We start from the raw sequence: 13,174 nt of genomic DNA, 5'->3' as shown, positions 1-13,174 counted from the left end.
AGACAGACTTAACAACCATATGGCCTCAGCCAAGTAGACAGACTTAACAACCATATGGCCTCTGCCAAGTAGACAGACTTAACAACCATATGGCCTCTGCCAAGTAGACAGACTTAACAACCATATGGCCTCTGCCAAGTAGACAGACTTAACAACCATATGGCCTCTGCCAGGTAGACAGATTAAAACAACCATATGGCCTCAGCCAAGTAGACAGACTTAACAACCATATGGCCTCTGCCAGGTAGACAGATTAAAACAACCATATGGCCTCTGCCAGGTAGACAGATTAAAACAACCATATGGCCTCAGCCAAGTAGACAGACTTAACAACCATATGGCCTCTGCCAAGTAGACAGACTTTAACAACCATATGGCCTCAGCCAAGTAGACAGACTTAAACAACCATATGGCCTCTGCCAAGTAGACAGACTTAACAACCATATGGCCTCTGCCAGGTAGACAGATTAAAACAACCATATGGCCTCAGCCAAGTAGACAGACTTAACAACCATATGGCCTCAGCCAAGTAGACAGACTTAACAACCATATGGCCTCTGCCAAGTAGACAGACTTTAACAACCATATGGCCTCAGCCAAGTAGACAGACTTAAACAACCATATGGCCTCTGCCAAGTAGACAGACTTAACAACCATATGGCCTCAGCCAAGTAGACAGACTTAACAACCATATGGCCTCTGCCAGGTAGACAGATTAAAACAACCATATGGCCTCTGCCAAGTAGACAGACTTAACAACCATATGGCCTCAGCCAAGTAGACAGACTTAACAACCATATGGCCTCAGCCAAGTAGACAGACTTAACAACCATATGGCCTCTGCCAAGTAGACAGACTTTAACAACCATATGGCCTCTGCCAAGTAGACAGACTTAACAACCATATGGCCTCAGCCAAGTAGACAGACTTAACAACCATATGGCCTCAGCCAAGTAGACAGACTTAAACAACCATATGGCCTCTGCCAAGTAGACAGACTTAACAACCATATGGCCTCAGCCAAGTAGACAGACTTAACAACCATATGGCCTCTGCCAAGTAGACAGACTTTAACAACCATATGGCCTCTGCCAAGTAGACAGACTTAACAACCATATGGCCTCAGCCAGGTAGACAGACTTAACAACCATATGGCCTCAGCCAAGTAGACAGACTTTAACAACCATATGGCCTCAGCCAAGTAGACAGACTTAACAACCATATGGCCTCTGCCAAGTAGACAGACTTAACAACCATATGGCCTCTGCCAAGTAGACAGACTTAACAACCATATGGCCTCTGCCAAGTAGACAGACTTAACAACCATATGGCCTCTGCCAAGTAGACAGACTTAACAACCATATGGCCTCTGCCAGGTAGACAGATTAAAACAACCATATGGCCTCAGCCAAGTAGACAGACTTAACAACCATATGGCCTCTGCCAGGTAGACAGATTAAAACAACCATATGGCCTCTGCCAGGTAGACAGATTAAAACAACCATATGGCCTCAGCCAAGTAGACAGATTAAAACAACCATATGGCCTCAGCCAAGTAGACAGACTTAAACAACCATATGGCCTCTGCCAAGTAGACAGACTTAAACAACCATATGGCCTCAGCCAAGTAGACAGACTTAAACAACCATATGGCCTCAGCCAAGTAGACAGACTTAACAACCATATGGCCTCAGCCAAGTAGACAGACTTAACAACCATATGGCCTCAGCCAAGTAGACAGACTTAACAACCATATGGCCTCTGCCAAGTAGACAGACTTAACAACCATATGGCCTCTGCCAGGTAGACAGATTAAAACAACCATATGGCCTCAGCCAAGTAGACAGACTTAACAACCATATGGCCTCTGCCAGGTAGACAGATTAAAACAACCATATGGCCTCTGCCAGGTAGACAGATTAAAACAACCATATGGCCTCAGCCAAGTAGACAGACTTAACAACCATATGGCCTCTGCCAAGTAGACAGACTTTAACAACCATATGGCCTCAGCCAAGTAGACAGACTTAAACAACCATATGGCCTCTGCCAAGTAGACAGACTTAACAACCATATGGCCTCAGCCAAGTAGACAGACTTAAACAACCATATGGCCTCTGCCAAGTAGACAGACTTAACAACCATATGGCCTCAGCCAAGTAGACAGACTTAACAACCATATGGCCTCTGCCAAGTAGACAGACTTAACAACCATATGGCCTCTGCCAAGTAGACAGACTTAACAACCATATGGCCTCTGCCAAGTAGACAGACTTAACAACCATATGGCCTCTGCCAAGTAGACAGACTTAACAACCATATGGCCTCTGCCAGGTAGACAGATTAAAACAACCATATGGCCTCAGCCAAGTAGACAGACTTAACAACCATATGGCCTCTGCCAGGTAGACAGATTAAAACAACCATATGGCCTCTGCCAGGTAGACAGATTAAAACAACCATATGGCCTCAGCCAAGTAGACAGATTAAAACAACCATATGGCCTCAGCCAAGTAGACAGACTTAAACAACCATATGGCCTCTGCCAAGTAGACAGACTTAACAACCATATGGCCTCAGCCAAGTAGACAGACTTAAACAACCATATGGCCTCAGCCAAGTAGACAGACTTAACAACCATATGGCCTCAGCCAAGTAGACAGACTTAACAACCATATGGCCTCAGCCAAGTAGACAGACTTAACAACCATATGGCCTCAGCCAAGTAGACAGACTTAACAACCATATGGCCTCTGCCAAGTAGACAGACTTAACAACCATATGGCCTCAGCCAAGTAGACAGACTTAACAACCATATGGCCTCAGCCAAGTAGACAGACTTAACAACCATATGGCCTCTGCCAAGTAGACAGACTTAACAACCATATGGCCTCTGCCAAGTAGACAGACTTAACAACCATATGGCCTCAGCCAAGTAGACAGACTTAACAACCATATGGCCTCAGCCAAGTAGACAGACTTAACAACAACCATATGGCCTCAGCCAAGTAGACAGACTTAACAACCCCCATATGGCCTCAGCCAAGTAGACAGACCTTAAAACAAACCATAATGGCCTCTGCCAAGTACACAGATTAAAACAACCATATGGCCTCAGCCAAGTAGACAGACTTAACAACCATATGGCCTCTGCCAAGTAGACCAGACTTAACAACCATATGGCCTCTGCCAAGTAGACAGACTTAACAACCATATGGCCTCAGCCACGTAGACAGACTTAACAACCATATGGCCTCTGCCAAGTAGACAGACTTAACAACCATATGGCCTCAGCCAAGTAGACAGACTTAACAACCATATGGCCTCAGCCAAGTAGACAGACTTAACAACCATATGGCCTCTGCCAAGTAGACAGACTTAACAACCATATGGCCTCTGCCAAGTAGACAGACTTAACAACCATATGGCCTCAGCCAAGTAGACAGACTTGACAACCATATGGCCTCAGCCAAGTAGACAGACTTAACAACCATATGGCCTCAGCCAAGTAGACAGACTTAACAACCATATGGCCTCAGCCAAGTAGACAGATTAAAACAACCATAATGGCCTCTGCCAAGTACACAGATTAAAACAACCATATGGCCTCAGCCAAGTAGACAGACTTAACAACCATATGGCCTCAGCCAAGTAGACAGATTAAAACAACCATATGGCCTCAGCCAAGTAGACAGGAAATAACTAGATTTAACTACAATGAATAGCTACAGATTCTGAGAAGGGGAGACTTGTGCCCTGAGACGAGTGACTGAGTGAAACAGAGCCGCGCGTGTCTGTCTGGGGAAATGAGAGCAGAGGGAGAGCGGCTTGTTCTAATCCAATCGTTGCAGCAGGCTCAACCGTTACCCCGCCCCTTTCTTTACAGACAGAAGAACTAGCCAATAGTTGTTTAGAGCACACAGCGCTTCACACTGTTTGAGTGAAAGAGAGATGCGTGCTGGCAGCTGAAAAATTTTTTTTTCCCGATCCTGGATAATTACAAAAAGTACACGCGTCATAATAGTACTCTGAAAATCCTCAATATCCGTTACGATACTCGTTTGTCGGAGTACTCGGCACACCCCTAGTACACTGTGCACAAAGACAAACATTCCTACAAAGGCTCATGTGAACAAATCTCTGTGAAGCTATTAAAGTACACTGTGCATGAAATCCAAGCTTGCAATGAAAAAAGGAATGTGTTAATTAAGGAGCTAACCCAGCAGGTAAAACTGGTCGAAATGATGTCATTACAAACACTTCTGGTTGTCATGATATTATCCCAACCAGCTTTGCCCGTTTGGGAATCCTAAATCTCTAATATTCTGTACCTGTATTTCGAACCAGAAGTTCCAGGCGGGGGCATCCAGGCCGTGGGAGTAGAATATGAAATACTCTCCATCCAGGTGGTACTGGGGGATGCCGTCCCCAAACGACCAGCTGGACAGAGAGGCCCCTCGGTGGGGCCTTAGGTAGAGGGACATGTGGCTGGGACCTGGGGATCACATACAGTTAGTACATAGTCACACACACACACACACAACGCATGTGACTAACTATGGTTCCTAGACACACTGCCATTTCTCACACAACATTTGGAGAGAGGGGACAGGATTGGAGTAGTGGATCCTACAGCAGGTAGTGATAGAAGATTGGAGTAGTGGATCCTACAGCAGGTAGTGATAGAAGATTGGAGTAGTGGATCCTACAGCAGGTAGTGATAGAAGATTGGAGTAGTGGATCCTACAGCAGGTAGTGATAGAAGATTGGAGTAGTGGATCCTACAGCAGGTAGTGATAGAAGATTGGAGTAGTGGATCCTACAGCAGGTAGTGATAGAAGATTGGAGTAGTGGATCCTACAGCAGGTAGTGATAGAAGATTGGAGTAGTGGATCCTACAGCAGGTAGTGATAGAAGATTGGAGTAGTGGACCTACAGCAGGTAGTGATAGAAGATTGGAGTAGTGGATCCTACAGCAGGTAGTGATAGAAGATTCACACCACTTGACTTTTTCCACATTTTGTTGTGTTACAAAATTGATTTAATTGTCCTTTTTTGTCAACATTTTACTCAAAACACTCTGTAATGTCAAAGTGGAAGAAAAATGCTAACATTTATTTAATTTTTTATTAAAAGAAATGCACAAAAAAAAACATATATACTAATATCTTGATTAGATAAGTACTCAACCCCCTGAGTCAATAATACATGTTAGAATCACGTTTGGAAACGATTACAGCTGTGAGTCTTTCTGTGTAAGTCTCTAAGAGCCAACTACACCTGGATTGTGCAACATTTTCCCATTATTATTTTCAAAATTCTTCAAACTCTGTCAAATTGGTTGTTGATGATTGCTAGACAATCATTTTCAGGTCACGCTCATAGATTTTCAAGCAGATTTAAGTCAAAACTGTAACTTGGCCACTCAGGATTTGGCTTTGTGTTTTAGGTTATTGTCCTGCTAAAAGGTGAATTAATATCTCAGTGTCTGGTGGAAAGCAGACTGAACCAGGTTTTCCTCTAGGAATTTGCCTGTGCTTAGCTCCATTCAGTTTATATTTTTTTCCTGAAAAAACTCCCCAGTCCTTAACGATTACAAGCGTACCCATGACATGATGCAGCCACCACTATGCCTCAAAATATGGAGAGCGGTATTCAGTAAATTGTTGTATTGTATTTGCCCCAAACATAACAATTTGTAATCAGGACAAGAAGTTAATTGCTTTGCCACATTTTTTGCAGTATTACTCTAGTGCCTTGTGGCAAACAGGATGCATGTTTTGGAATATTTTTATTCGGTACAGGCTTCCTTATTTTCACTCTGTCAATTAGGTTAGTATTGTGGAGTAACTACAATGTTGTTGATCCATCCTCAGTTCTCTTATCACAACCATTAAACTCTGTAACTGTTTTAAAAGTCACCATTGGCCTCATGGTGAAATCCCTGTAGTTTCCTTCCTCTCCGGCAACTGAGTTAGAAGGGTGACTGGGTGTATTGATACACTATCCAAAGTGTAATTAATAACTTCCTCATGCTCAAAGGGATATTCAATGTCTGCTTTTTGTTGCTGTTGTTGTACCTATCTACCAATAGGTGCCCTTCTTTGCGAGGCATTGGAAAACCTCCCTGGTCTTTGTGGTTGAATCTGTGTTTGAAATTCACTGCTCGACTGAGTGACCTTACAGATAATTGTATGTGTGGGGTACAGAGATGAGGTAGTCATTCAAAAATCATGTTAAACTGTATTATTGCACACGGAGTGACTCCATGCAACGTATTATGTGACTTGTTAAGCAAATTTTTACTCCTGTGCTTATTTAGGCTTGCCATAACAAAGGGGTTGAATACTTATTGACTCAAGACATTTCAGCTTTTCATTTTGAAAAACATAATTCCACTTTGACATTAAGGGGTATTGTGTGTAGGCCAGTGACAAGCAATCTCAATTTAATCCATTTTAAATTCAGGCTGTAACAACAAAATGTGGAAGAAGTCAAAGGGTGTGAATATTTTCTAAAGGCACTGTAGTGGTAGAGGATGAAGGGTCAAGAATACCATATGCTCAATGTTCATATAATCTCACCTTTGACTTGAAAAGTAATCTTCACTGTGCCCCATTTTGTCTGTTCTTTAGAAAGGAGCTGAAACTCGATGGGAGACTTGGGAAAGACTTCAGGGGCTGGGAGGTACCAGTTCTTCCTGAAAACAAGAAAATTAACACAATGCCGTTGTTTAATTATTTTGCTAAACCTGTCGATACCTGCCAGACAAGTTTAATAAGAAATGTATGGTACGTGCATTATAGAGTAAAACTTTTTTCCCTTTATGAAACACATTTGAAAGCACAACCAAATACATCAGCATTATGTTGCCATAGACAACACATCTTTAACCCCTTTGAGATCCAATATAATACAGATCATATCTATAGTATAGTAATAATAATAATAGTGGTATATTTAATTCAGCCATGTGTGACCATAAAGATCCTATTAAATTACAATACAGTGCATTCAGAAAGTATTCAGACCCCTTAACTCTTTCCACATTTTGTTACGTTACAGCCTTATTCTAAAATGGATTAAAGTAGTTTTTTCCCCTCAGTCTACACACAATACCCCATTATGACAAAGTGAAAACAGGTTTTTAGAAATTTTAGCAAATGTATAAAAAAAAGGAAAAAATAAATTCCTTACGTAAGTATTCAGACACTTTGCTATGACACTCAAAATTGAGCTCAGGTGCATCCTGTTTCCATTGATCATCCTTGAGATGTTTCTACAACTTGATTGGAGTCCACCTGTGGTAAATTCAATTGGTTGGACATGATTTGGAAAGGCACACACCGGTCTATATAAATGTCCTACAGTTGACAGTGCATGTCAGACCAAAAACCAAGCCATGAGGTCGAAGGAATTGTCCGTAGAGCTCCGAGACAGGATTGTATCGAGGCACAGATCTGGTGAAGGGTACCAAAACATTTCTGCAGCATTGAAGGTCCCCAAGAACACAGTGGCCTCCCTCATTCTTAAATGGAAGAAGTTTGGAACCACCAAGACTCTTCCTAAAGCTGGCCACCGGGCCAAACTGAGCAATCGGGGGAGAAGGGCTTTAGTCAGGGAAGTGACCAAGAACCTGATGGTTACTCTGACAGAGCTCCAGAGTTACTCTGTGGAGATGGGAGAACCTTCCAGAAGGACAACCATCTCTGCAGCACTCCACCAATCAGGCCTTTATGGTAGAGTGGCCAGACGGAAGCCACTCCTCAGTAAAAGGCACATGCTTGGAGTTTACCAAAAGGCACCTAAAGGACTCTCAGACCATAAGAAACAAGATTCTCTGGTCTGATGAAACCAAGATTGAACTCTTTGGCCTGAATGCCAAGTGTCACGTCTGGAGGAAACCTGGCACCATCCCTACGGTGAAGCGTGGTGGCAGCATCATGCTGTGGAGATGTTTTTCAGCGGCAGGGACTGATCGAGGGAAAGATGAACAGAGCAAAGTACAGAGAGATCCTTGATGAAAATCTGCTCCAGAGCGCTCAGGACCTCAGACTGGGGCGAAGGTTCACCTCCCAACAGGACAACGACCCTAAGCACACAGCCAAGACATCGCAGGAGTGGCTTCGGGACAAGTCTCTGAATGTCCTTGAGTGGCCCAGCCAGAGCCAGGACTTGAACCCGATCGAACATCTCTGGAGACACCTGAAAATAGCTGTGCAGGGACGCTCCCCATCCAACCTGACAGCGCTTGAGAGGATCTGCAGAGAAGAATGGGATAAACTCCCCAAATACAGGTGTGCCAAGCTTGTAGCGTCATTACCAAGAAGACTTGAGGCTGTAATCGCTGCCAAAGGTGCTTCAACAAAGTACTGAGTAAAGGGTCTGAATACTTATGTAAATGTGTTATTTCAGTTGATTATTTTAAATAAATGTATTAAACTTTCAAAAAACCTGTTTTTGCTTTGTCATTATGGGGTACTGTGTGTAGATTGATGAGGGAAAAAAAAACAATTTAATCCATTTTAGAATAAGGTTGTCACAACATGTGGGAAAAGTCAAGGGGTCTGAATACTTTGCAAATGCACTGTATACTACGTATTCTAATTCCAAGTTCTATGGGTATGACTCACTTGACGAGGAACTTGACAGGTAGGAACCAGGGGTAGCCACAAAAAGGCCTGTCCTCCTGACAGCTGGTCCTGATAGTGTCGTTGATCTCTGGTATGACAGGGGTGATGTGCTGCATGCCAGTGTAGTCAAAGCTGTTGATCCAGAGACCTGAGTCTCTGCTCTTCACCTGGCCATCCAGACCATGGAAGGTACGTGTGGTGTGCTGACAGGAAGAGAGGGGAGAAAGGTGAAAAGATATTAAGAAACTCATGGTAGAACAACAAGCGGTCGTTTCAAAAGAAAATATTTAGCAGGAGTAGGTAGAAATACACAGTCAACATTGCCACACAGTTCTTCAAATCATATCAAATTTTATTTGCTACACCCGCCGAATACAACAGGTGTACCTTACAGTGAAATGCTTACTTACAAGCCCTTAACCAACAATGCAGTTTAAAGAAAAATAAGTCTTAAGTAAAAAATAGATAACTACAAAAGAACAAATAACAAATAATGAAAGAGCAGCAGTAAAGTTAAATAACAGTAGGGAGGCTATATAGAGGGGGTACCGGTACAGGTTAGTGCGGGGGTACAGGTTAGTTGAGGTAACTGAGGTAATATGTACATGTGGGTAGTTAAAGTGACTATGCATAAATAATAAACAGAGAGTGGCAGCAGCATAAAAGAGGGGGTGGGGTGGGGGGACAATGCAAATAGTCCAGGTAGCCATGATTAGCTGTTCAGGAGTCTTATGGCTTGGGGGTAGAAGCTGTTTAGAAGCCTTTTGGACCTAGACTTGGCGCTCCGGTACCGCGTGCGGTAGCAGAGAGAACATGCCATGACTAGGGTGGCTTTGAAAATGTTTTGGCCTTCCTCTGACACCGCCTGGTATAGAGGTCCTGGATGGCAGGAAGCTTAGCCCCAGTGCTTAGCCCTACCCTCTGTAATGCCTTGCGGTCGGAGGCCGAGCAGTTGCCATACATGGCAGTGATGCAACCAGTCAGGATGCTCTCGATGGTGCAGCTGTAGAACCTTTTGAGGATCTGAGGACCCCATGCCAAATCTTTTCAGTCTCCTGAGGGGGAATATGCTTTGTCGTGCCCGCTTCACGACTGTCTTGGTGAGCTTGGACAATGATAGTTTGTTGGTGATGTGGACACCAAGGAACTTTAAGCTCTCAACCTGTTCCACTACAGCTCCGTCGATGAGAATGGGGGCGTGCTCAGTCCTCTTTTTTTCCTGTAGTCCACAATCATCTCCTTTGTCTTGATCACGTTGAGGGAGAGGTTGTTATCCTGGCACCACACAGCCAGGTCTCTGACCTCCTATAGGCTGTCTCTTCGTTGTCGGTGATCAGGCCTACCACTGTTGTGTCGTCAGCAAACTTAATGATGGTGTTGGAGTCGTGCCTGGCCATGCAGTCATGGGTGAACAGGGAGTACATGAGAGGACTGAGCAAGCACCCCTGAGGATCAGCGTGGCATATGTGTTGTTACCTACCCTTACCACCTCGTCAAGAAGTCCAGGATCCAATTGCAGAGGGAGGTGTTTAGTACCAGGGTCCTTAGCTTAGTGATTAACTTTGAGGGCACTATGGCGTTGAACACTGAGCTGTAGTCAATGAATAGCATTCTCACGTAGGTGTTCCTCTTGTCCAGGTGGGAAAGGGCAGTGTGGAGTGCAATAGAGATTGCATCATCTGTGGATCTGTTGGGGTGGTATGCAAATTGGAGTGGGTTTCTGGGATAATGGTGTTGATGTGAGCCATGACCTACTATTTCAGTCCTTCACGGCGTAGTGTGTTACCAATTGTTTTCTTGGTGACTATGGTCCCAGCTGCCTTGAAATCATTGACAAGATCCTCCCGTGTAGTTCTGGGCTGATTCCTCACCGTTCTCATGATCATTGCAACTCCACAAGGTGAGATCTTGCATGGAGCCCCAGGCCGAGGGAGATTGACAGTTCTTTTGTGTTTCTTCCATTTGCGAATAATCGCACCAACTGTTGTCACCTTCTCACCAAGCTGCTTGGCGATGGTCTTGTAGCCCATTCCAGCCTTGTGTAGGTCTACAATCTTGTCCCTGACATCCTTGGAGAGCATCCTTGGCCATGGTGGAGAGTTTGGAATCTGATTGATTGATTGCTTCTGTGGACAGGTGTCTTTTATACAGGTAACAAACTGAGATTAGGAGCACTCCCTTTAAGAGTGTGCTCCTAATCTCAGCTCATTCCCTGTATAAAAGACACCTGGGAGCCAGAAATCTTTTGATTGAGAGTGGGTCAAATATTTATTTCCCTCAATAAAATGCAAATCAATGTATACAATTTTTGACATGCGTTTTTCTGGATATTTGTTGTTGTTATTCTGTCTCTCACTGTTCAAATAAACCTACCATTAAAATTATAGACTGATCATTTCTTTGTCAGTGGGCAAACGTACAAAATCAGCAGGGGATCAAATACTGTAAGTGCTACGGGTCGGTAGTCATTTAGGCAGGTTATCTTAGTGTTTTTGGGCACAGGGACTATGGTGGTCTGCTTGAAACATGTTGGTATTACAGACTCAGTCAGTGACATGTTGAAAATATCAGTGAAGACACTTGCCAGTTGGTCAGCACATGCTCGGAGCACGCGTCCTGGTAATCTGTCTGGCCCTGTGAATGTTGACCTGCTTAAAAGTCTTGCTCACATCGGCTACGGAGAGCGTGATCACATAGTCATCCGGAACAGCTGATGCTCTCATGCATGCTTCAGTGTTGCTTTCCTCGAAGCGAGCATAGAAGTGATTTAGCTCATCTGGTAGGCTTGTGTCACTGGGCAGCTCGCAGCTGTGCTTCCCTTTGTATTCTGTAATAGTTTGCAAGCCCTGCCACATCCGACGAGTGTCGGAGCCGGTGTAGTACGATTCAATCTTAGTCCTGTATTGACTCTTTGATGGTTTGTCGGAGGGCATAGCGGGATTTCTTATAAGCGTCCGGGTTAGAGTCCCGCTCCTTGAATGCGGAAGCTCTACCCTTTAGCTCAGTGCAGATGTTGCCTGTAATCCATGGCTTCTGGTTGAGGTATGTACGCACGGTCACTGTGGGTATGACGGCATCAATGCACTTATTGATGAAGGCAGTGACTGATGTAGTGTACTCCTCAATGCCATCGGAAGAATCCCGGAACATATCCCAGTCTTTGCTAGCAAAACAGTCCAGCATCTGCGTCATCTGACCACTTCCTTATAAACCGAGTCACTGGTGCTTCCTGCTTTAGTTTTTGCTTATAAGTAGGAATCAGGAGGATAGAATTGTGGTCATATTTGCCAAATGGAGGGCGAGGGAGAGCTTTGTACGCATCTCTGTGTGTGGAGTAAAGGTGGTCTAGAGTTTTTTCCCCCTCTGGTTGCACATGTAACATGATGGTAGAAATGAGGTAGAATTAATTTAAGTTTCCCTGCATTAAAGTCCACGGCCATTAGGAGCGCTGCCTCTGGATGAGCGTTTTCCTGTTTGCTTATGGCCATATACAGCTCATTGAGTGCAGTCTTAGTGCCAGCATCGGTTTGTGGTGGTAAATAGACAGCTACGAAAAATATAGACGAAAACTCTCTTGGTAAATAGTGTGGTCTACAGCTTATCATGAGATACTCTACCTCAGGCGAGCAAAACCTTCCTTGATATTAGATTTCATGCATTTGAAATAAGAATGTGTTTGTTCTTAAGTCCTGGATGAATAAAAATGTGATTGGAGGAGCAGGCAGAAAGACAGATGGTCAACATTGCCAGGTTGTCATTGTATTTAATTAATTGAGCTATACACACACTACGGGCAACGCATCAGATAATTTTTTTATTCAATGTGTTAATGTTTTTATATCTGTCCCTATCTAACTTAACAATTATAATTTGTTAGTAACTGACTTAGCTGGATAAATAAAGGTTATATTTAAAAAGTTGTCAGGTGTGTGTGAGTGTGAGTGCATGTGTGTGTCTAAGTAGAAAGTGCCTGAGATGGTCTCGGGGCAAGACCCGTTTGGGGCGTGGGCCAGAGGGGTGTGTGTGTGTGTGTGTGTGTGTGTGTGTGTGTTTGTCAGATGGTCTCACCTGAAGAAAGACCCATTTGGGGCGTGGGCCCGAGGGGTGTGTGTGTGTGTGTGTGTGTGTGTGTGTGTGTGTGTGTGTGTGGTCAGATGGTCTCACCTGAAGAAAGACCCGTTTGGGGCGTGGGCCAGAGGGTGTGTGTGTGTGTGTGTGTGTGTGTGTGTGTGTGTGTGTGTGTGTGTGTGTTTGTCAGATGGTCTCACCTGAAGAAAGACCCGTTTGGGGCGTGGGCTGGAGGGGTCTGCTGTGTAGGGGAAAAACAGTCCACACAACACCAGCACCAGAAACACAGTGAACACTGTTCCCAGACCTGCCAGCAACCACTTAGTAGACCTGGCCAAGTATATGAAGTGGAGCTGGGGGGAGAGAGGGAAAGAGAGAGGAAGGGATGGGGGAGAGGGGGAGAGGGGGGTGGACAGAGAGCAAGAGGGAGAGAGTGTGGGAAGAGGCAGAGAGAGAGAGGTGAGGGGGACAAG

General features: G+C 44.3%; 1 protein-coding gene across 1 annotated transcript in view; it reads right to left on the bottom strand.

Moving 5' to 3' along the window:
- The window catches only part of LOC121573442 (endoplasmic reticulum metallopeptidase 1), a 57,265-nt gene that overhangs the window by 6,969 nt on the left and 37,122 nt on the right, over window positions 1–13,174 (bottom strand). Inside the window, exons 12-15 of the mRNA XM_041885446.2 lie at window positions 12,902–13,054; window positions 8,634–8,836; window positions 6,585–6,700; window positions 4,332–4,495 (exon numbers count right to left, since the gene is read on the bottom strand). Coding sequence (XP_041741380.1) covers window positions 4,332–4,495; window positions 6,585–6,700; window positions 8,634–8,836; window positions 12,902–13,054 — 636 coding nt within the window. The remainder of the gene's footprint in view (window positions 1–4,331; window positions 4,496–6,584; window positions 6,701–8,633; window positions 8,837–12,901; window positions 13,055–13,174) is intronic.

The sequence above is a fragment of the Coregonus clupeaformis genome, chromosome 9 (genome assembly GCF_020615455.1).
Source record: "Coregonus clupeaformis isolate EN_2021a chromosome 9, ASM2061545v1, whole genome shotgun sequence".
Classification (NCBI taxonomy): domain Eukaryota; kingdom Metazoa; phylum Chordata; class Actinopteri; order Salmoniformes; family Salmonidae; genus Coregonus; species Coregonus clupeaformis.
The sequence above is the reverse complement of the archived record's forward strand: the minus strand, read 5'-3'. Positions and strand labels throughout refer to the sequence as shown.